This window comes from Tenebrio molitor, chromosome 3 (genome assembly GCF_963966145.1).
Source record: "Tenebrio molitor chromosome 3, icTenMoli1.1, whole genome shotgun sequence".
NCBI classification, from domain to species: domain Eukaryota; kingdom Metazoa; phylum Arthropoda; class Insecta; order Coleoptera; family Tenebrionidae; genus Tenebrio; species Tenebrio molitor.
Genome location: NC_091048.1, coordinates 3,370,075 through 3,393,537, shown reverse-complemented (window position 1 = coordinate 3,393,537; position 23,463 = coordinate 3,370,075). Strand labels below are relative to the sequence as shown.

At 33.1% G+C, this 23,463-nt stretch overlaps 3 protein-coding genes across 4 annotated transcripts; 2 read left to right on the top strand and 1 right to left on the bottom strand.

Annotated features, from left to right (window-relative positions):
- Nucleotides 1-1,976: 1,976 nt before the first annotated feature.
- On the top strand, nt 1,977-13,725 carry LOC138127021 (23 kDa integral membrane protein-like). Its single transcript, XM_069042877.1, has 5 exons — nt 1,977-2,153; nt 4,366-4,554; nt 7,383-7,553; nt 12,495-12,722; nt 12,778-13,725. Exons 1-5 carry the CDS (start codon nt 2,091-2,093, stop codon nt 12,841-12,843), a joined length of 717 nt encoding a protein of 238 aa, XP_068898978.1. The 5' UTR covers nt 1,977-2,090; the 3' UTR covers nt 12,844-13,725.
- A 6,849-nt stretch (nt 13,726-20,574) lies between these two features.
- LOC138126132 (probable nuclear transport factor 2) lies at nt 20,575-21,666 on the top strand. 2 transcript variants are annotated; one of them, XM_069041811.1, is made up of 5 exons: nt 20,575-20,806; nt 20,869-20,940; nt 20,992-21,090; nt 21,145-21,268; nt 21,431-21,666. In XM_069041811.1, the coding sequence occupies exons 1-4, from the start codon at nt 20,699-20,701 to the stop codon at nt 21,256-21,258; spliced, it is 393 nt and encodes a 130-aa protein (XP_068897912.1). In that variant the 5' UTR covers nt 20,575-20,698; the 3' UTR covers nt 21,259-21,268; nt 21,431-21,666. The 2 variants fall into 2 exon arrangements, with proteins under 2 accessions (XP_068897912.1, XP_068897911.1); XM_069041810.1 differs by lacking the exon at nt 21,145-21,268 and having other exon boundaries at nt 20,578-20,806.
- Nucleotides 21,654-23,407, bottom strand: LOC138126131 (uncharacterized). Its single transcript, XM_069041809.1, has 4 exons — nt 22,749-23,407; nt 22,457-22,697; nt 21,996-22,409; nt 21,654-21,946 (listed from the first exon to the last, which is right to left on the bottom strand). The coding sequence occupies exons 1-4, from the start codon at nt 23,045-23,047 to the stop codon at nt 21,785-21,787; spliced, it is 1,116 nt and encodes a 371-aa protein (XP_068897910.1). The 5' UTR covers nt 23,048-23,407; the 3' UTR covers nt 21,654-21,784.
- Between the last annotated feature and the right edge of the window lie 56 nt (nt 23,408-23,463).

The following is a 23,463-nucleotide window of genomic DNA, read 5'->3' as shown; positions in this document are numbered from 1 at the left end:
TATCCCAAAATGAAAATGATGTGTTGATTATTATTACTCCAATATTTTTGAATACTTTTAGTGAAGAACGTAAGATTGTTTTAAAATCTACAAGAAAACAGATTTTCTAATGTTTCTAACAAAAAACCTACTGAGCGGGGTCAACGCCCAGGCGTAGTAACTTTAATTCAGCTAAAAGGAATTAATTAAGCTGAGACATACTTTTTAGTGTTCCAAATGATTTTAATGTGATTAAAATGATTAAAAGTAAATTAATGTCGAGGCCATCTAATATTCTATTAAAAAAAAATACTTTACGTATGATTTCTATACAATTACTTTCAATGCACTTTGATAATTCGGCTATTTGGGTGCACGAATTTGCATAACGTTAGAGCGAAATAATGACACACTGCGGTACTTTTTTCGCACTGTAGTTTTATCTCAATTCAATAAACAGGTATTTTACGCACCAAAATAGTAGAATATTGTATAGTACATTCAAAGAGAAAAGTACGCATCACGTGGTGTACACCCCAACTGTTTATCACGTAAATCATAGAACCGCCCATGTACTTCTCGATTCGACCGTACTCTAGTCTTCTTAACAGTTGCAGAAATGTAAAATTTCTAGATAAAGTATTGTTTAAATATTTTGGTTTGTTTTGAGATCTAAAAAAATAATTTCCAAACGCCACCTGATGGCTTTTCTGCAATATATTTTTATAAACTTAACATTTTTCAGATTATACCTCATGACGCAATATTTCACTAAGTAAATACCAAAAGACAGTTATGTATTTGTTATTTCTTAAAAACATGTTTACAGTTCACATTTGTCGAAATAATGAAATGTGAGTCATAGTTTTCCATGGATCTATAAAAAGCTTTTATCTACTTTGAGTTACAAATAGGTTCATTATTACACCGAAAACAGTTTAATAATGAAGCATATTATTAAACTGTTTTTGGTAACTTTTAGCTTTTGTTATAATGGTAACATCAGCCGTTTGATGTCAGGCGTCAAGGTAAAGAATAAAGCTACGAGGTAAATTTAGTAAATATAACCTTACATTTTTGTGAAATGTCTATTACCAACCCACGCGAAAGTCACTAGTCTAATATGAAAGCTTGAACAGCCGAAATTACAGGGATTAGTAAAGCAAAGTAGATAAAATAGTATATTATACTCGTTTAATAAGACGTATTATCACATTCGTTCCATGTTCCATTAAACACACTCATGTGATAAATAAAGCGTTTTATTAAACTCGTATAATAATATACTATTGTAAAAGCATGAATTCCTTCTGAAGATAAAATGTGCAGAAAAAAATACAAAAAAAAATGCAAAAACTCTTGTAAATAATAGCAACTTTGAATTCAATTTCACCTGAAGCATTCTGAATTGAATAAAGGTGGTAATTAACTCTAATCTACGTAATATTTATTAAAAGTGTAATAAATACCCGTACATAAATAGAAGACTAATTTTTAATTTGTCATTTTTTTTTTAAACCAGGACTAAAATAATTCGTTTTCATCTGACGTATTTGCATCGCAGATTATTAAGTAGCGTATTAATTTGATAAAATAGGCTCACTCTGTATTTCAGAAATTTTCTATTTACTAATTTTGTCTTCGTTCGTCTTTAACCTCCTTCTTCTCCTTTTTCTTCCATCACGTTAATTTTCTTGATATGATGTACGATTTGCATTTAAAATAATTACTTAAATCTAACCAGAGACTGTTCGAATGCGAATCACTCCAGCAAAATAGCACGTTATCTGCAGTTCCTGCTAAACGCCATTAAGAATATTAATCATAATTCCTTGTTAACCTAAATTACGTCCTTTTATATGGTGTTGTTCTACATTATGCTTTGTTGGAATCGTGTTTTTATTTAATGGTTTTACTGACAATTTAGGGGCTGCTATAGTAACTGTATGTTGTGAACGCCAATAGAAAATTCCTAAAAGCACACCACTATTAGCTTTAGCTGAACGATCAGAAAAGTGTGGACTTTGTCGCGATTCAAGCTTCGATTTTAGTACGCTCCGGCTTGCCTGAGTTTAAGTTTTGTTCGTGATTGATAAGAAATTTTCGTCGGCATGGAATCCTGCGAAATGAGTCTTATTAAATATGTTTTATTCATATTCAACTTGATTTTTGCCGTAAGTTTTTTCACCTTTACTTTATCTTGCAAGATTACTTCAGAACGTTTATTTCACAAGTGCTTATTGTGTCACACTAAATAATCGCAAATATTTGCACCAAGCTTTGACAAAAAAAAGCATTAATGCAGTTAAAAAAATGCTACCGTTCTAATAAAGATAAGTTAAGTAGGTATGCCAGGTCATTCTCAAATTATTTTTACTACTGCATTTTCTTATTTGTCACAAGAAAATCCAAAATGATATTAATTTTGTATTTAAATATTTTTGTAATTCTGTCAAAAATCTTTAATCCCATAGATGAATTTTGAATGTTGTCACTTTTGACAAATTTTTTGTGCTCTCTTTGGATGAGATATGTATTCACATTTTTCTAGTGTAGAAATTTGTAAAGTAAAAAAAATAAAAGAAAACCTAATAAAGAAAGGTTATAATAACTACCTATTTAAGATAAGTCAAAGAACGCAAGTGTACAGGGTGTATCTGAAATACGTGTGTTAATTTTAACCAGTGGAAGAACTCGCCAATTTATGAACCTTTACTATAGAATATTTTGCAAAATTCGCAAAAATTTTCCAAGATTTTTTCCTCCCAATTTTTACTAAACAAGTCGTTTTGTGTGATTAACTAGTCTCTATTTTTTGTAACCATAAGAATTTTGATTTTAATTATTTAATTTTTTCAATAACAATGTAACTTTTTTGACAAGGCTCCGTTTCTATCACAATAGAAAATTTTCGCGCTTACGAATATGTATAGGCGGGTATGGCTAATTTATTACAAATTTTAAAGCAATTGGTGACGCTTTTTCGTAAAAAATTCAAATGGGAAAAACGTTCATTTAACAAGCTCTGCCCTATGTTAAAATTAACACACGCATTTTAGATACACCCTGTATAAACAATTTTGTAAATAATGTAATTGCATATAATATTGATTGATTAATTTTATTATTAGTTTTTCTTTTAACATTTTAAAATGAATTTCAAATTACAAGGAAAAATATGAGAGATCTATTTTGGACAAATTATAAAAATTATGAAAAAATTACCGAAGATGTGACGCAGTACTTCCAAAAATTTTTGGCGCTTTTTAATAATAGAATATTACATTTATTATTGATATTTTGTATTGCTTTTGTATTACTATAACCGACTACTTGGTTAAAAGCAAATTAGGTATTAGATGTCACGATACACAAAAAAATGTTCACCTCAGAAATGTGCTAAGAGGAAAAAAATATAATTACATCTGCATAGAGATGTCTACAAAGATGCTTTATTCAAAGTTGTAGTAATTTCCTGTCAATAAGTTATAAAATATCGTATGTTAAGACAAAATGAAATTTTGAAAACTTTAGGTGTGATAAATAAAGAAGCAGAGCAGTCAGAAGCATAATCGTGTTGCTTTATTTCATTACAAAACTATTGATTGGTATTAATAATTGTTTTGTTGTTCCCGTTTTTTGCATTTTTTATCTCACGGTATATCTAAGTACATACGTAAATATTATTAACAGAAAAAAAATAGAAAATGATAAATTATACGTGTGACTCCCTTCTTGCTACTAATTTACTTTAACAAATGATTATTCAACTTGTAATTTATTTATTATTTAAATATGCTAAATTTATAAACTTTTGAGTAAACTAGAAATAATATTTTGGTTAAACCCTGGCAGAAAATGACACTTTACTCCAGACGTATACGCATATTTTTTCGCTACTTTCTTTTGATTCAAATAAAGCTTAAAATTAAATTTCCTCCACATTAGAGCATCTGAGTAAGCACACTTGCCGTGATCAAGGTCACGTCTTACAGCCAAAAAACTGAATACGTCGTTTTGACTTATGTTGAAAACAAAAGTGACTATTAATAATCTTGTATAATTAACATTAAAACATTAATTTGCGATTATTTGAAAAATAATCACGTTTTGGGAAAATGTCAATCTGATGTTTTAACTTTTATTCGCTAGAGAGATATACTTTCGACTATAAAACGAGGGAAGAACTTTCTATTGGAAAGTATAAAAGTAAAATAGCACTTTTAGTCCTTTGGGAGTAAAAGCATAGCCATCTAAACGTAGATTATATCATTAAGAGTAGAAGTGAGTCTTTTTGTGCTAAGTTCAGAGATTGAAGACCGAATCTAATTCCCAATTACCCAAATTACGATTAACTTCGTTCAACATGGTCCTCTTTACTTTCAGATTTCTGGAGTTGGTATAATTATTGCTGGAGCTCTTGTTCTGGCCGATGTGGGTGATTTTAAGCACTTTATGGAAAATGAACTGTTGGCACCACCCATTATTTTGATAGTCGTTGCAGCAATAGTGTTCATCGTGGCGTTTTTGGGATGCTTTGGAGCAATTCGAGAATCTTACAATCTACTGATTGCAGTAAGAATGTTATTAGTTATTTATTATACAAGATGATAAAATTGTACTTTATCTTTGAAAGCGTGTTTTAGCGTCGAGACGCTAATTACGCTCGAGAGGATAATGAGATTTTATCGACGTGTGTAATACATTTTTTTCTATAGCAGGACTTCAAGTTCAAGGGAAAAATAAAATTTCAAAGAAAATTACAATTTTTAAGTAAAAATTTTAAGTTAAAACACTTTATCTACCCTTGCTGTTAAAGTGTTACTTTATCTACCCTTGCGGTTAAAGTGCTACTTTATGTTAAGTTAAAAGTTTAAGTTAAAAGATTTTATCTACCCTTGCTGTTAAAGTGTTACTTTATCTACCCTTGCGGTTAAAATGCTACTTTATCCATTCAAAAGAGTTGATAAAAAATAGTTTAACATCTGCTTTAAAAAAAAATTAGGATTTCTAAACACTTTTAACACTTAAGTGTTACATCGACTTAAACTTTTCTCATCACAAAAAGTAAACAATAACACAAAATAGTCTAAAACATTTTTTTTGGAATAAAATATTACAATCTAGCTGCAAATGAAAAACATTTCCATCATTCACTGTCACCCAGTGTATAATTTTTCAGTTCAGTCAACTGGAGTATGCAATTTATTTTTTTTTACATTTGTATCTATACCATATCTTTCTACGAATTGATTACACATAAGTATACACACAGTTTTATTGATTTCTGATTCAACAAACTACCGATAATGTGATAGTAAATGATATTAACTGAAATTCAACATTGATTCCGTATCAGTCTTAATGTTGTTTACTGAAACATCATTTTCTTATGATGGGCGTTCAAAAAATTAGAATCTTGTCAGTCAGAATAAAGTTGTTGATTCGTACGAGCTTTACATGTCGGAACGTTTAATCACATTAAGAAGTGATTGAAAATTTCCGGGTACTTACTTTTGTGGAAAGATTTTAGCCCATAATGTAAAATTTGACGACGAAAAGTCCACGCGAGTCTTAGATCGATTTATAACCAATAATATTTGTGTTTTTGAAACTTTTTCCAATTAATTTAAACAAGCTTTGGACCAATCTGCGATATTATGTACGGTGATGGCGTTTTCGTCTGGTTTCTTTCATTTATCACATAAAAAAGACGACTAGATCGATAACAACAGAATACCTACATTAAACAAAATTGTTCGTCTCTCTTCTGCGAGTGAAATTAATTGGTTTTAACATACATACCATCACCAAGTAATCAATAAATTTAACTGTTTTGTCATGAAAGTTGCAACGCAACACTAAGTGACTAAGATATCACTCAAGATTTCAGACAGATAATTAACAATAATACAAACATTTTTGGTATAATTGTATCTAACATACTGGCATGAAATTTGAAGCTCGTATGAACCGATCTAAGACTTATCTTTAGTCCTTCATGACTAACTGAACTGCCCAATTGTTTTGATCATATGATTTAAGACCACTTATTCACTCTATGTCAAAGTTGTCACATAATCTAATCTGCTAAATAATATTATATTATTCAATGTGCGAATATTACTCGTGAGGATGATTTTGTGTCACGAGCCGTAGGCGAGTGGCGTAATTCATCCGAGCGAGTAATAGCCATTATCCGCAAGTAGAATACTATACTTTTTCTACGACTAATAAGTTTCAGTATTAGACAAACTGAAACTGACGTTTTAAAATTATTACCTTAATACCATTAAAATTTGCGATTGGACTTCATAAACTAGTTGCTATGATATTTGAAGTGAATTTTGAAATTATTATTCAACGGGCCGTGGGTAATGAATCCTGTTATCCAATGAAAAACACTTTAATATTTACAGTATGTATTATCCAATAGAAGTAAAAAAAAAGTATATTGTTTTGACTTGAGTAAATGTTGAACTTGACTTTTCACAATAACACAATATTATTATATTCGTTTTAAATAAAGCACCATGACAAGTCTATTTCTAAAGTTTCGGAAAGTATTGCAGCTAGAAAAAGAAAGGGTTCGCAACGAATATGGAGTGATCTGTGGTGATTTAAAACAACCCAGCCTTAAATGTGAAATACGTCTTTTAATTAACCTAAAATCCGTAAATGTAGTAAACATTATTGATTATAGACTATGACCTACTTTCACTTCGACAATGGATGTTAATTAAAATCTGTATGAATCAATCAGAGAGTCGACTTTTGGTTTTCTAGGCGACTTACACTGTCACGCCTACCAAAAAAATTAATTTAGAATATTCTTTTATTATTACATTAGGTAGTAATTTTTTTTAATGTTGGTCATTCTGATGACAGTTCCGTGTTTGAGAATACACATAGGCGTACGTGCCTATTTTACTAAAAAACTTATTTATGTGAATATGACTTTTATGCACACCACTGTCTTGATTTACCGAAGCAATATTTCAAAAGTATTACCAACCTATCAAATAAAACCTTATATGGTCACCTGTAAATAACAAATATTTTTTAATTTCCAATTAAATCCTTAATTTAATTAATTAGAAGTAAATGTCACTTTAGTTCTATGGTATTGCTTCGCTATTTGATCTAGATAAATCATCCATTTTCATTACGTTCGTGCACTTTTCAGTACCGAAATAAACAATGTACACGAAATTCCTTTTTTGCTTTGTAGTATTGTCATTACCAATTTCATGTCAGTCTCGCAATTTTATTCTTTTACCATCTTAGAAGCACTAAATCTAATTACATCCTACCACATGATAAATTCAATTTCCTCCACATCCCTCCTAAAGCCAACGTAAATGCAATTATCTTCGATAATGTAAAAACTAATTTTGTTTTAGTTTGCCGTTTGTCTCCTGATTATATTTATCATCGAACTAGCTGTTGGAATTGTGGCAGCTGTTTACAAAAATGACGTCGGCGATGCTTTCAAAGGAGCTCTGAAAAAGTCCCTCGCCAATTATTCCAATAACGAAGCAGAAAAGATCGCCTGGGACGACACACAAACTAAGGTAAAAGTTTACAACTAAATTATGATTTTTAAAATACTGCATTACACAAATAAGACTCAAAAGAAATGCTTTATTTAATAATTTTTCTCATCTTTAAAAGAGACACTTGGGTTTCAAATTATTCAAAACGTGTAAGTAAAATCTTTGTTTTTTCCATTCAACAACAGATTTTCTTAATAACAATCGCTCAGTTGCTTCCAAGGATTCAGGTCTGGTATTGTGGGTAACCAATAAACTCTCAATGCGACCTGGATTACAATACCTTCTAATTTATTTTTAAACTAAACTGAATTAAACTTCTTAACCCTCCATTTTTGTTTGTTTTTGTGTTATATGTCTGTGTTATATTGTGTGAATTTGGAACAGCTATATCTAAAAGATTGCTTGCTTTTATTGTTTATTTAATATAATAATGTCTGGTCTGTTATGCTGAATATGAATGTCAGTTAAAACTGTACGATCAAAATATAATTTGTAATTGTCATTTCCTAAACTACTTTCTGGTTTATAAATACATATAATGTGATTGTGTATCCTTTAATAAGTTAAATTTAACTGCTAAATTCATGTGTATAATTTTTGCGAATATATCATGACGTTTCTTATATTCGCTTTGAGCCAAAACGGTGCAAGAAGAAATGATGTGTTCAATGGTTTCCCCTTCAGTTCTGCAAATACTACATTTATCAATGATCGATTGCAAACCGCATATAATATTTATATGATCCATTTAGAATTTTGATTTGTTGCTACCTAAAATATTTCGTTAAAATTAATACCTACCCAATGTGCTCATTAAACAAATTATATGTTTAAACTATCGGGTGTTCATTTAAATTTCTCCTCAAAGTTGGCGTTGAAGGGTTGATTGTGAACGCACCAAGGATTATGGATGAAGGATCAGCTGTTTAAACCTAATTTCCCTTTTTGAGTTGTTTGTGTTTTTACTCTGCAGACTGACGAGTGGTGCGTTCACAATCGACTCTTCAACGCCAACTTTGAGAAGAAATTTAAATGATAGTTCTCAATTACACAAAGAGTTTTTGTAATTTTCATAACAATTTAAATCAGTTTACTTTGATTTCTTATATTTTCCAAAAAGTTGCATGATATTCAATTATTAATTTTAATTTTTTAGATTTCTAGTGATTAAGTTGCGCCAACTTTTTTTTGGTGTAATTGTTCTAAAATAGATTACAGTTTTACCTAGTAGAAAATACGTTAATGAATCACTTACATTTTTCTTATCGTCTAGCTCTAGATAATAGACAAAAAAATATTCGCAAGAATACAAAAGAGTTATTGTAATACATAATGTAAACGCGTGCAACCTTCTTGTTAAAAAAAGACGCTGTAATGGAGAGCACTTCCTTAATATTAAGACATTTCAGTTTTACAACCAGCTGTAAAAAATATCCTGGAAACGTTTCAGTACGTAATAACCATCCCATAAATCATATAAAATGTATATTACATTCACTTTTATAACACTATAAGTACTTTTAGTATATCGGTTAATTACACTTCAAATCGATAGCCCAATTCTGGTATAAACTTCGACAAAATTGTTATATTTACTCCGTACACAAAACTTTTAAATGGAGCACAATACCTGTCCACAGTAATTATTATCGGTCAACAAAATGCAATGCTTTTTTTTCACTATATGAAATGAGTCATCAACTTTATTCTAGAACATCCTATATCACACGAGAGCCAATTTAATTTTTTATTAGTTATGATATAAAGCAGAGTTCACTACTATTTGTTCACTATTAGATATAAAGTCAGGTTGGCAGAATTACCCTTTAGTAGGTACTTTCCACTTTGTGTGGTTGGTAGGTTTGTTCTAAATTTCACCACCACTAATGTGGCGCAACCAACTTTTGCACATTTGTATATTTACATTTACATTTCATTATTTGGCACACTTTGACATGGTCCTAACCTCACAATTCAACATAATTTCTAAAAATTCACACTAGACAGTGGACGGATAACAATGACCCCAAAATAATTTCTTATAGTTCATTAATGCTCTAGAAAAAGTCAGGCAACCCAATATACAGTTATCAATGCTCCTTAGATTAAGTCTAAAATCAAAGAAAAAAAGTTGTGAGTCGTAAACCCAATCATGATTGTCTTTGTTCCCATTTTCAAAATAGGATTGTTATAAAAATTGTATGTTCTCGGGTGAAAACCAGTTTTTTTTTAAATTTATGAAATGTCACGATTGACAAGTGACAGTTTTTAAGTTACGCCATTGGTTTTCAGAAATAGTGTTTTTCATATTTCTTTTCTTTTGTTGGTCATATTGTATGTCATAATTATTAATACTGAATATCAGTGTAAAAAATCCATAGAGGGGTGGGAATACATTTTTGGAGAATTGGAAGGGCAAAAATAGAAGATTATACATCTGGTAGAATAAGAACAACTATTAAAGCGATTTCATTAAATGATAGGGATCAGTTTTAATTATTAGATTCTTCGTATGTATAGGTAGTGGTGACAAGAAGAATTATTTCAGCAGTGTCAACCCAAAAAATTAATGAAGCGTATTCACTAATTAATCGATACAAATACTTTCTTGTTATGATACGATAATATTGGTTCCTTTTATATTTAAAAAATTATGTGGATGAAAATGAATTATATCGCTACAATCTTTATAATAATAATAATTATAGCTCAAATACAGATTCGAAAGCTCTTAAATAGGAAAAAGTGCGACTATTCAAAAAAATTTTAGTTACATAACTTAGGTGAACTTAGAGACTGAGAAAGACTTGAACAAAACCAAAACCTGTTCAAAAATCGAAAAACCATTGTGGTGCAAATGACTTAGATAAACTGTCCACTCATAAATTGCTTGACATAAATGTTACTAAAAAAGTTCACTCTACGCTACAACAAATAGATCCGGCGCGAAATTTAAAAAAAATAGAAAGAGTAGGTTTACACGTGATGTTTTATTATTGTTCTGCATGTTTGCACTTAGGAAAGACGAAAGAGAACTTCAGTATAGTAGGAGTAATATATTAAGCTTTTTTATTATAGGATATTTCACGAATGATAATATGCCCGACGGAATTAAAAATGCAACCCACAATACATTTTCGAATTTCCGAAAAAAGCTGGCTAATGAAATTAAAATATCCAGCTTTTCTCGGAAATGGCTAACCACAAACAAGAGATTAATATTTAACATTTAATGCATGAACAAAAATGACCTCTGTATCATTTTCGATGTAATGTGACTTAAAGTGTTCATTGTGGTAGATTCTTGAGGCAGGCACTCACTTCACAAATTCAAAAAAATCAACAAAAAATCGCAAGGGAACAGATCAAAACAGCAACACGATCAAAATTAATATTTTTTAAAACTAGAGAAACGCAAACCAAAGCTCTAAAGATGAAATGTTTAAACCACTTAACAGCACTGACAGTTTCAAATTTGAAATGTCATATAATTTATTTTTCGCGTGGGTTTCATAACAACCAATGAGAATCAGTGGCGCGAATGTTTCAAGATATTACCAACACAATCTATGATACTTTGTTAATATTTCAATGTTATGGTTTGGGGATTTGTTATCTAAGGATATTTAAAAAACTGCATTCTATCAGTGGACGTAGTCTACCTGTCACTGTGATAAGTAATAGGAAATGTCACGAAAAATGTGTGTTATTTGCACCACAATGGTTTTTTGATTTTTAAACAGCGTTTATGAAAACTTTTGCAGTTTTTGCAACAAATTAAAAACGTCTTATTTTCTGCTTCGTTAAGTGGCAAAGTATCAAATCCATGTCTGTTGTTATGGAAAGAACAACTGTTACAGATGACAGCAGAACAGCAGAACTGTTATGGATTATAACGGTACTAGATGCTGTTATTTACAGGAATTAAGTTTAAGGATGAACTGGAGTAACAATCTCAGCAAAAAGTTGCGGAATTCTTATAATGCTATGAAACGTTTATTAGGAGAAATCAATATTTGAAAAAATGATTTTTAATTTTTGGAAACGAATTGTAAGTAAATTTTGTGTTTATTTTCTTGATATTTAGATAATTACTTACATGTGATTTTACAATCTTTTGACTAAGACTGTACGTGAAAGTAAACAAAAGCACACTGAATTTCAATTTTCATTGATTTCTGTTAAAGTTCTTAACGTAACTGCAGTAAAACGTGCGATATGGGTGTAATGTTGGATACCGACGTCAATTATATGCATTTTGTTCACTTTTATTGAAATTAAAACAGATCCATAACCTCAAAAACCGTGTTTTTCCACATGTAATTAGCAAGGAAACAAGGAAAATCCTCGACCAACTTTTTTTGTAAATTCATTAGAAAATTCTACGATATCGATACTTTATGTGTGAAAAATTTAAGAAAAACTGGCCTTTTTGAAATATGTTTTTTATCAATTTTTATGCGACCATTGCTCCATTTCTCATAAGAACACGTGTAAAATATCCCGAAACTTTAAAAGGTAATAACTTCAAAATTCCTCGATCAATTTTTTTTAAATTTGGCACAGTACTTTAGATTGGATGAAAGGACTATTGTACCAATTTTAAGCAAATTTCGCCATTTTTCAATGTTACTCCAGTTCATCCTTAAAATTCAACAAGATGTTTCATGTTCAAATAATCAAATTTGAATCTCGTTTCTTTTTTCGATCTGTTATGGGGGCGCTTACCGACCTTGAAACGTAATATACTATTTCGTCTCCGTAATATAAATTCTCATAATATTAGACCTGTTCACTGATTTTTGACAATAAACACTATATTGCGCAAACATGGTTCTAATGGAAAGCTCTTAGCAATAATGCTTTTAAAACATAACATTCAAGGAAATCGGAAATTTAACTGTTGGTACGGATTGCAATTTCCCCTCACAACAATTCCAACAATATTTTTCTTTGCAGTTGAGATGTTGCGGGGTAGAAGGCCCAGACGACTGGCAAGGCCAAAATCTACCATGGTCGTGTTGTCACAGCTACGACGACTTCGGCGACGCTCTTTCTTCGTACTGCGTAAACGTTGCGAAGGGTAAATACCAGTACCACACCGGTTGCTACGACGAACTGAAGATGAAGATCAACGACAACGCCAAGATTCTGATAGGTGTCGGCATAGGAATTGCCTTCGTCGAAGTAAGTTACCACGACAAATAAGTAAGCAATGCTTGTACTCAAAGCGACATTCCAGGTTGTCGGAATTGTCTTAGCCTGTTGGTTGGCTCACACCATTAAAAAAGAGAACGGGGAAAAATGAGAAAGTGTGGTTGACATCTACGACCAGAGGAAACACATATTCGTCTACTGATTTTGTTGTTTTCTTATTTTTGTCTGAGACGTACAAATAATATACCTACTTAAAGATTTTGTGTTAGTGTGTTGATGTGTTTTGAACTAAAACTGTAGCACAACGAAGAAACTAGCTTTATTGTAATTTTTCAAGCAATGTTCATGTGATCTGAATTTTATGTTTATTGTTGTTACTCAAGATTGAACGGTTTAATCCACCCCAGGGTATTATTAGGGTGGATTTATTACTGACCTACAAGAACACCGGGTCGGCGAACCTCGACCATCTATAAATAGAAGTACCTAGGCATTAATCACCGTCATATGTAAATCTTATCTAAGTAGATTATTGGCAGTGGTAGTTTGGTAGTGGCTAATAAACATTTACTAGTGACCTAAAAACATCTACATTTTTCATGCTTGCAGTAGTGTTGTATTTTTAATTATAGGTATACTGTATGATCGATTGAAATATTGGGGGACTAGATTGTTTAATAAAATCTTGCTAGTCTAATTTGTCAGTACAAAGTAGCAGTAACATTTTTAATAAAATAATATTCAAAATCTTGTCTTTCATTAAATTCTTTACATATTTCAAAAAATGCTGAAAATACAAGATGGTGTGTATACTATTCCTCATAAACAAAAATTATATGGACTGTTTGTCTTTACAATAGGGAACATTACTGTTTATGGGAGCTACATAAACTTATTCGACGAGGAATAGTACACAAGAGGTAAAGTACCTACCATATTACGGGGTCATTATAAATGATTGTACCATCGTAGGTGGCTGTGCGCTATGCTTTAGGTGCGCCGCTACGCCCACTAGTTGTTACAAACATTTATAATGACCCCGTACAGTTGCGGCCGTTGAAAACTCAGACACTTTGACAACGCCAAACTTTTAGCTTTGTAAATGGTATTGAAAGTGACGTTTCTCAAAATATCACTCAAACATTATCCACATTAATTTCTCTCGCAATGGTTCTTATAGTCACACCGTCCCTCAGTCAAACACATTTTTGCAAATCAGATAATTGCGGCATTTCAAAAGTTACGCACGATTCTGACCTAATATGTCAAATACTGACACTGACTTTATAATCCTTCATGAAAATCCTGTTTACGCTAATCAAATTTCAGAATTTATACAGAGTGTTTAAATCTTCCCTGTCTGAGATTTCAACGGCCGCAACTGTACATGTAAGCCAGAAAAGGTATAGTTTTGTGAACATATTTAAAGGTTTATCCTTTGAAACCCTTGGCCCATCGATTTCATTAATGTCATCGGAAACCGACTTATCGCGGAATCAGGCGATTCAAAATCAAAGAAATTCCTTTTTGAGGGGATTTCCCTTGTCATTCAACGTGGAAACGTTGCAAGCATTCGGGGCACTTTTCCAGATTCCGCATTATTATCGGAAATTTTTGCATTATAAATCAAAAATGTTATGTAATTATGTTATCAATTAATAAATTTGGTGTTTCACTTGTTTTGGAGCACATATAACAAAAAATATCACTTGGATATTTACACTGGCGCCTTGTAGTCATTTTCTCGTACATATAATGACCCAATAATCAAGAAATTCAAATTTTAAAAAAATGCAAAATTTTGACAGCAGCGCAAAACAAATGTCATAGCATCAATGCACGGTCTACTACCTTTAGTACAGAAAAATATGCATAAAGAAAACCCTTGTTGCACAGTTTAATCAGTTTTGGTTTCTGGCGGCATATTTAGTTGGACTTGCGCATATACATATAGAATCTCTCAATTCATAATAACGAACCTTAGGCATTCAAAATTACTTTTGAAAATTACACAGAACATGAAAATTTCTTTTTATCTTTTCTTCCCTCTCTTGGTCAGTAATAGGCCACTTTCCGCCCTGTTATGACGTTTTTCCAGTGGCGTACACGAATTGTCGAAAAACGGTAGAAATGAAATTGCACCAAATTAATTGTTTATTTGCTAAAAATGTAATGATTCCGAATAAAATAGTATACAAACCTCGGTGGGAAGATGTTTCCTTCCTGTCTCGGGCATTAGTTCACCTCGGCTACGCCTTGGTAAACTATCTTAGCTCTCGACAGGAATGAAACACTTTCCACCTCAGTATGTAATCTACTATTTTCCACTACTAGTCTCAGAAGGCTTCATTATTGACTCTCGAACCGACCCCAGAAGTAGAATTTCTCTCCCAAGGTTAATAATAATTTTCATTATTAACCTAGGTTTTTCATTATTAACCTACGTTAATAATGAACAGCCGTCACCTAGCAACGAAAGATTTTCGTTGATTTCATTGGTTAACGTAGACGATTTTCATAGCAACCGTTGAAAAATGAGAAGAAATCGGACAAAATAATTTCTCAAATGATATTGGGATGAGTTTTTGTATTGATAAGTGCAAAATGTTACCACTTGTAATTTCAGCGACGGGAATAGTACCGCAATCTCTTTTTAAAAATTTAAAAATTCTGAATTTAGGTAACACATTGGTACATAGTTGAAATTCAAAAAGGTATATTATTGTACTCATATCATATCGTGAGGAAGTTCCTTAACATTGACACAGAACATAATAAAACACAACAAAGTCAAAATGTGGAGGCGAGACGCTGGTAATTATGTTGATTAGCACTGCACTATTACTTGATAGTAATATCCGTAATAGTGTATGTACTCCGGCAAAATTGCCGTGCCGCCGGGTGGTGAAGGGTTATTATCGGAAAGGGTTTTAACGTACAGTCGCGAGCAATAAATTTTGGTCGTCAAGGTCATTCTTTGACGCAATTGAAAATGCTCCATTGTAAAACAGTCGCAAATATCATAACCAATCATCATGTTGTATGACATTAATTGTCATTTTTTTCTCAATTTTTTAACACTTTGTTGGCGTGGACATAATCAGGCAGGGAAATTTTTTAAATTAGTGACAATCTAACCAAATTTTGAAATGACATTGACGACCAAAATTTATTGCTCGCGACAGTATCTAGTAGTGGAAAAAATAGTATATAAACCACGGTGAAGACGTCCCTTATAGCCTTCGCGCCTTAGAACCCTCGGCACGCCTCGGGCTCTAATCTTGACTCTATGGCTATAATCATGAACTTCTTCACCTTGGTGTAGGTATAATATATGTATTATTTAACATTGCTTTTGAAATCAGCAATGTTAAAATGGACAAAAACTGAAAAATTATACTAAGGACAACGTAACATTTTATCTGCCCCGCCCATTTCATTTTCTTAGTTACCAATCAAATAGGTTGTTAAGACGATCTGCTTTACACAGTAAAAATTTCTGACATTCGAATTGTCTTAATGACATTTTATTTTTTAGAACCTAAAACAATAATTGTGGACTTGACAGCAAAATTCTAACCTTAACTTTTTTACGTGGCAAATGTGATGAAAAGTTGTACAGATTGAATCTGGCTTTGATTCTGATTGGTCAATTTTAGTGGGCGGAGCAGATAAAAAGTTATAACGGCAATAGGTACTATAGTCAAATCGGGTTCGTGCAGAGCAAGCAAATTTGAAAGTCAAAGTCACTAGCTTTAGCTTTAATACCAACAGAAAATCAGATTTTCATGGCTTGCTTAGATGCACATTTATATGAAATTGAGTATAATAGTACTGTTACTCATCATCATGATCATTGCTGCGATTCTGTTTTAAAATTTACCAATATTGCTATTTAACAAGGTTGTAGTTGCCATGATATGAAGCTGTTGATTGGTTGGATCTATGCAAAATCAATATTGTTCAATAACAATATTGCTAAATTTTAAAACAGAATCGCACTACATGTGTGACTATTGATTGGACATTCGAAATTTTAACACAATTTATAGAATTTTACAGAAGTCATAATTGCTTATCTATATACAGTGAGCGGCAAAAGTATGGAATAAATTCATTAAAAATTAAACAAAATTTTTTTCAAAAAAATCTTTGGACAGGTCAATTTTAGTTTATAAAAATACATATTTTAATACAAAATAAAATTCCAAGCAGTCATCTGTTTTCGAGTTATGACGTTAGCGATAGTTTTTTTAAATGGAAACCTCCAATTTTTTTTCTTGATTCTGATAGCCCTTTTAATTGTCTAAACGTTAGTATAAAAATTTTGTTACCTTACATAAGGAAATTTTTGAGAAAAAAAAAATAAATTTGGAAAAAATAAATTTTATAACTAACAAAAACAAGTCAAAAACTGTGTTACTAAGTACTTAACATTACGGAATTAAATGTTCGAATTGCCATCCCCCAGCTTGTTGACAATAAGCAAGTTTATGAAGAAATTCTCCCTGTTTTAGTTTTATCTAGTTTTATCCGCGCACCCAATCAAATTTAAAATTTCTATACCTTCTGTTTCTCTTAAATGAGTCATTTTCGAAAAAGTTTTGTAAAACAAATAACACATACGAATGAAATTCACAGTAACATTTGACTGTTTGATTTACCTACTTGATTTTTTGACTTGTTTTGTTCGTTATAAAATTTATTTTTTCCAACTTTATTTTTTTTTTCTCAAAAATTTCCTTATGTAAGATAACAAAATTTTTATACTGTCATTCATACAATTAAGAGGGCTATCAGAATCAAGAAAAAAATAGGGGGTTTCCATTTAAAAAAAGTATCGATGACGTCATCACTCGAAAACAAATGACTGCTTGGAATTTTATTTTGTATTAAAATATGTATTTTTATAAGCTAAAATTGACCTGTCCAAAGATTTTTTTTGAAAACAATTTTGTTTAATTTTTAAGGAATTTATTCCATACTTTTGCCGCTCACTGTATATATAACAAAGTCAGGTTAGTTACGCTATTTATAACTCAAGAACGGCTGGACAGATTTTTATGATCTTTATATTGTTGGATTTGTCTCCGCCCCGATTAGCAGAATAACTATTAAAACATCGAATAACTAACGAAAAAAAAATTATGAAGAAAATTCATTTTGAAAGGTTATGTCATCAGTCACAATCTGTCATTGTGCGCGCATCGACAATTTGAACTTAATTGAGATTTAACGTCAGCTGAGTTTTAACACCAATTGTGAACAATGGTGTTCAACAACACCTACTTTTGCATTGTACAGGGCGCGATAACATAACTTCCTTTTTTGAAATGCGCGCTATTCAGACTGTAGGGGTCGTAATGGGACGGGAGTGGTCTCATTCGGAAGCCGTGGTTTTCAAGATTTGTTCCCTATCCCTGTCAGCTGCCATCATGCGTTGGAAGAGTGGAAAGCCTGCGTTTGCCGTCGAGGTCTACTTTTCAAACTGATTTTCTGTGATCGCAACTCTTCCGAAATTGCTTCAATGTTGGGTCGTGTCCCGAACCAGAAATCAATTGTTACATGGTTCACTACGTTCAGACCATAATTTCAGACAAACCGGGAATGCGACAAGACGAAGAACTGGAGTCACCTCAATAAGGGGCAATTTGTAGTAGGGAGCCCGCTCGCCGGATTTGTCCGCTTGCAATTTTTCCATCAAAGGACCCTACAAGGCCAACATCCGTGAAGGAACATACCCGCTGCTATGTCATGGCTAACGCTAGAAATGGGCTTATTCACTTATTCAGTGCATCGCACCTGTATCCAACTAATTATGCATTTAAGTACGTCAACTGTCTGTAATTATTTAAATGCTACCCCAAGTAATGCTACGTCGCGGGGAAGCTGTTTTAGGGTTGAACATTTATTGCTGTGCGGCATACCTAACCTCGAAACTATCAGACAAAAACAAATGGACAGTGTGTCGAAACCATTAAACCAACAAACCAGTGGAATAAAATCTTCATCTACAAAATGTTTCCAACAAACACGCATATGCTTTAGTCAGATGTTGACTGCATCCCAACCAAACTCATTAAAATATTCAATCCGTTTATGGTGATTGTTAATTCCGGATTATTTTTATACAGTGAATTTTTTATCAATGAACCATAGGAATTGACATGGTATAAAGTATAAACTTTATTTCGCGTCAATGGTGTTTCTATTGCTAATTTCAAAATTATTTTTCGGACATGAAATAAAGTTTACACCATGTCAATTCCTATGGTTCATTGATAAAAAATTCACTGCATAGTTACAACTCGGGAGACAGCAATTAGCTCTACTACTCATTATACTCTCACTTCTTGCAAATGAATTTACCGAAAAAATTTAATTTTTCAGTACTCATCAATGAATTGTCGTAAATCCATGGGTGTTAATTAAGGTACTATATCGTTAATCACATTTGCACATCACGTGTTGTGAATATCAATAATCTCCGTCAGAGGGCGTAGTGCTTAGCATTAAATTTAAATATGTGTAAGCATTAAATCATTAAATTTCAATTCATTTTGATTATTCATTTTATCTTAATAAAAAAACTTGATTCAATTCAGCTAATAAGTTAACACAACATTTTATTGACTCTGGGGCGGTACGAAGTTCGCCGGGTCAGCTAGTAGAAAATAAAGGCCAAGAGTATACAAACAAAAAAATTTAAAATCAGGCCTATGATGAGCTTGCAAACTACTGCAAAATTTATTTCCGAAAAGCAGATCGTGGTTTTGTGACCAAAAAAATACAAAACATTCGAGCTGCTCAATCTTTTGTTCTCAATATTTTTTTGGGTAAAGTTTCTAAAATCACGACTGTAATGCCAGCACAAGCAATAGCCACCCTTTTGTTAACATTATTTTTTAAAAGACTGGAACTGCCAGCCAGATCTTTTAGCTTGCCTAAAATACCACGAGCTAGATCACATCCGCATGAAATGTAGGATTTTTCTCCATTAACGGACGGATTTGATTTTGATACCTCGAATCATGCATGAAAATGAGATGCGCGTAGGTACTTGGTACTATAGTTAGTGGACATCCTAGTGGACATACGTAGAAAGATTTAGCTCGTCCGAACCGGATCTGTCAAATCAGATCTCTAGGTATCTGATCTGTACGGATAATCCGCTGGTGTGTGGGGCGCTAATTATCAACCGGTGAAATGTTTCCCAAGAAAATGTGATATCAAAATCACTGGAGGTTATGGTATACAACACACTTTCCACAACAACTGGGATGTGACAAAGTTTGATGAAATTTTATTTTTGTGATTTTCCTTCTTTCTTTTTCTTTTTTTTTAATTAAAATCGGTAACTGATAATTTCGAAGCCAATAATAGAGATATTTTCATATTTGATGGCGGAAACAAAAGACTGAGAAATGTCACAAATTTGTATTGTCAGTGTCAAATTTCTCAAAGACGTTCGTGATTTCGATAGAAATGCAGCAAATTGGCAATAAGAAAGTTATTCATCGTCGAACTAGAGAAATAATTTGTAATACGTTTGATTATATGAGAATAACTTTTCCTTTAGAACCACTGACAAACATTGGCTTCCTTAGAATTTATTTTTTCAGTCGATTTAGCGAAAATTTAAATTTACCTAGACATTCCTTTTTACGGCGTTTATGAGAAATTTGACACTGACAATACAATTTTGTGACATTTCTCAGTCTTTTGTTTCCGCCACCAAATATGAAAATACCTCTACAGCTATTAATTTAACACAATCATGACAATTTTTGTGACAACCGAATTGGCGCGGTCCTGGCTACCGTTACCGTTACGCTCCCCACTCGCGTAACTCTAATCACATTTTCACTTCAACGAGCAAATGACAATTGACAATTGACAATATTGGCAGCACTGGGTGGGCGACCTAGACCGTTGGCGTTTTGGGGTTAAACACTATTTTGGCCGAAAATCGCCAAAGTCTGTGAAAACTAACCGAGTTTTACACGATGGCTCTAAATTTACAATACGAAGCGATAGGTAAAGGATTTGTACAGCAATACTATGCATTGTTCGACGATCCAACACAAAGGGCCAATTTAGCAAACATGTACAATGTGAGTAAAAGTGTGCAACTCACACAGCAAAAAACCTCTCATTCGTATTTATTACCTTTTAGATCGAAAGTTCGTTCATGACGTTTGAAGGTGTCCAACTTCAAGGCTCTGTAAAAATTATGGAAAAATTAACAGTCAGTAGAGATAACACAGTTGGATCTTTTTTAATTTGTGTTCGTTTTTAGAGCTTATCATTTCAAAAGATTAATAGAATAATTACGGCTGTAGACTCACAACCTATGTTTGATGGTGGAGTACTAATTAATGTCTTAGGTAGATTACAGGTAAATAGCTTATTAGTAAATATTGAGGAATTGAGATGTAAATCATGTTGATAGACTGATGAAGATATGCCTCATGCTTATCTTCAAACTTTCGTCTTGAAACCAATAGAAGGAAGTTTTTTTGTTCAGCATGATATTTTCCGTCTTGTACTACATGATACAATTTAGTCCAAAGGCAGTATGTATTCGTGTTCTTGTTTTTCTAGCTGCCACTTTGCTTTTTATCATATCAGTTTATTTCTATTCCTCACTAAAACGTTCTAATTCAGTCCGTGCATGTGTTAACTCGACTGGTTCTGACCGCGCCGAACATAACCTAACATTTTTTTCGATGTTTCAGGCCGACGAAGACCCTCCACATGCATTTTCCCAGATATTCGTGTTAAAACCCTTAGGAAACTCTTTTTTTGTTCAACATGATATTTTCAGATTGGGAATTCACAATACCGCTTAGTTGCCTCTACGATATCTTTGTGAACTTTTATCATTACCCATCATTCAGTCTACTTGTTTTTTTATTATCATTAATGAATGCTTGTATAATTCACCATTAAATAAACATATTTTATAAACTTTCATCATTCAAATTTATTCAATAATCAAATGAGCAAAACGTCCAGGTACAAACGAGAGTATTTTTGTTAAACAATTAAAACAGCCATGTAAACTATAAACAAAATCAACAAAAAACGTCTTAGGCGATCATCTTTTTCGAACGCAAGTGTTTCTGAGAGAAGCCTCTGAGCGACCTCATCGCCATAGCTTTGTTGAAGTGTCTCTGGGTCTTCACCTCGGAGTACTCGCTCTCTGCAGGATTGTCAACCGACGACAAGATCACCAACAGGACCCCCGAGACCTGCAAGACGACACGATCATCTCGCGCCACTTACTCCACGGACATTTACCAAGCAAATTATAATAATAAGCGTATACATATGGATGGTAGAGTATGGAGTGCCCTGCATCTCTATCAGGGCCGCTTGTGCCGGTTCGAATCCGGGTTTCAGCTGAAGGGTGTGCTTCATGTGAACCGCGGCTTCTTGGTAGTGTCCGTACGCTTTCAGTATTTCCCCCAAAGTGAAGTACTGCTGCCAGGCGCCTTTATCGGGCGGCTGCACTTCCAGCGACCTCCTAGTCAAGAAAATGGCGTCGTCCAAGTACTGCAGAGCGAACAGGACGCGAGCCAGATTAAGTAGAACTTCCGCGTTGTATGGAGAGACCGCGAGAGCTCTCCTAAAACATTCTATTGCCTTTTCGGCGTCCCCTTTGATGCGCCAGAAATTCCCGATCTGATTGTACAACTGAACCGACTTCGGTTTCTGAAACGGGCACTCTACAACACTATCACACGAGCAAAAGAGACTACCTCTCGTTTCGCCTTTTTCAGCCTACGTTCCAGAGCGTCGACGTCGAACTCTTTTTTCGACTTTTTCGTGAAGATTAAAGCCGCTTGTGGTTCGGGAACGTTCGGGTGTTTGTTCCTGTTCAAGACGCCTACTAAGTTGTCGTAATAGGTGAAATTGACCGGTTTGCCACAATCCAGGACTTCGTCGGGTTCTGACGCCGTCCCTGGGGACTTCCCGAACAAGGTGGTGTTCCCGAAAGCTCTGGAACAGTCCAGTTTTGGTAAAATTTCTCAGGTGACGTTTTGTACTTACTTGTCAGTTTTCATAGATGGGCAATTGGTGCAGTAGTATTCCACTCGTTCTTTCACCCACGACTGTCCCAGATGGACCGTCGACGTGATTATGTTGAAAACGGGGTCGTCGTCGACGATGAACTGGACACCGTTGGGGCCTTCCGGATAGGGCATCACCTGATGAAAAGAACTAGCCTCAACTACTTTTGTCTTGTCCGAATTTAGTTTCCACAACGTAGAAGTTCTGGAATTTGTCGAAATTATCACAAAACACAACAAGTACATCAGGGTAGTTATTTGTTCCAAAGCACTATTCATATTGACTAGATCGGTTTCCTCTTTTTGTGACTATCTACAATGACAGTTGCTCACATATTATCTCTGATATTATTGAAAGTCTTTTTACATTTGCGTTTGATAATCGAGTTTATCTGGCAAATATTTCTTTTTCTAATACCATCGTGTCTAACGCTGTTTTTTAATTTCAATGACATATGGTTGACATTTCTGTCAAACAAATAGCAAAATATTTTTGATAATCGTCACTGAAGTGAACTGCTTATCACCACGAACTATCCTCTTCAAAACCAGCTGATAACATAAAAATTAAAATTATTCTGCAGATTCCCAGAAGCGCACGGACGCATTTTAAAGGTGCTTAGATGTCAGCACTATCGACGAGTTTATTACTTTATTGGCGATGGTTGGTAGTTTTGTACTCTACCTAGTTCATG

What these genes read in the sequence shown, in the direction of transcription:
- LOC138127021 (XM_069042877.1), top strand. Translation starts at nt 2,091, where the DNA reads ATGGAATCCTGCGAAATGAGTCTTATTAAATATGTTTTATTCATATTC. An exon ending in TATTCAACTTGATTTTTGCC is followed by an intron (nt 2,154 to 4,365) that starts GTAAGTTTTTTC and finishes CTTTACTTTCAG; the next exon opens with ATTTCTGGAGTTGGTATAAT. An exon ending in CTTACAATCTACTGATTGCA is followed by an intron (nt 4,555 to 7,382) that starts GTAAGAATGTTA and finishes ATTTTGTTTTAG; the next exon opens with TTTGCCGTTTGTCTCCTGAT.
- LOC138126132 (XM_069041811.1), top strand. Translation starts at nt 20,699, where the DNA reads ATGGCTCTAAATTTACAATACGAAGCGATAGGTAAAGGATTTGTACAG. An exon ending in AAATTATGGAAAAATTAACA is followed by an intron (nt 20,941 to 20,991) that starts GTCAGTAGAGAT and finishes GTTCGTTTTTAG; the next exon opens with AGCTTATCATTTCAAAAGAT. An exon ending in ATGTCTTAGGTAGATTACAG is followed by an intron (nt 21,091 to 21,144) that starts GTAAATAGCTTA and finishes TCATGTTGATAG; the next exon opens with ACTGATGAAGATATGCCTCA.
- LOC138126131 (XM_069041809.1), bottom strand. Translation starts at nt 23,047, where the DNA reads ATGAATAGTGCTTTGGAACAAATAACTACCCTGATGTACTTGTTGTGT. An exon ending in CCATCTATGAAAACTGACAA is followed by an intron (nt 22,698 to 22,748) that starts GTAAGTACAAAA and finishes GGACTGTTCCAG; the next exon opens with AGCTTTCGGGAACACCACCT. An exon ending in TGAAAAAGGCGAAACGAGAG is followed by an intron (nt 22,410 to 22,456) that starts GTAGTCTCTTTT and finishes TGCCCGTTTCAG; the next exon opens with AAACCGAAGTCGGTTCAGTT.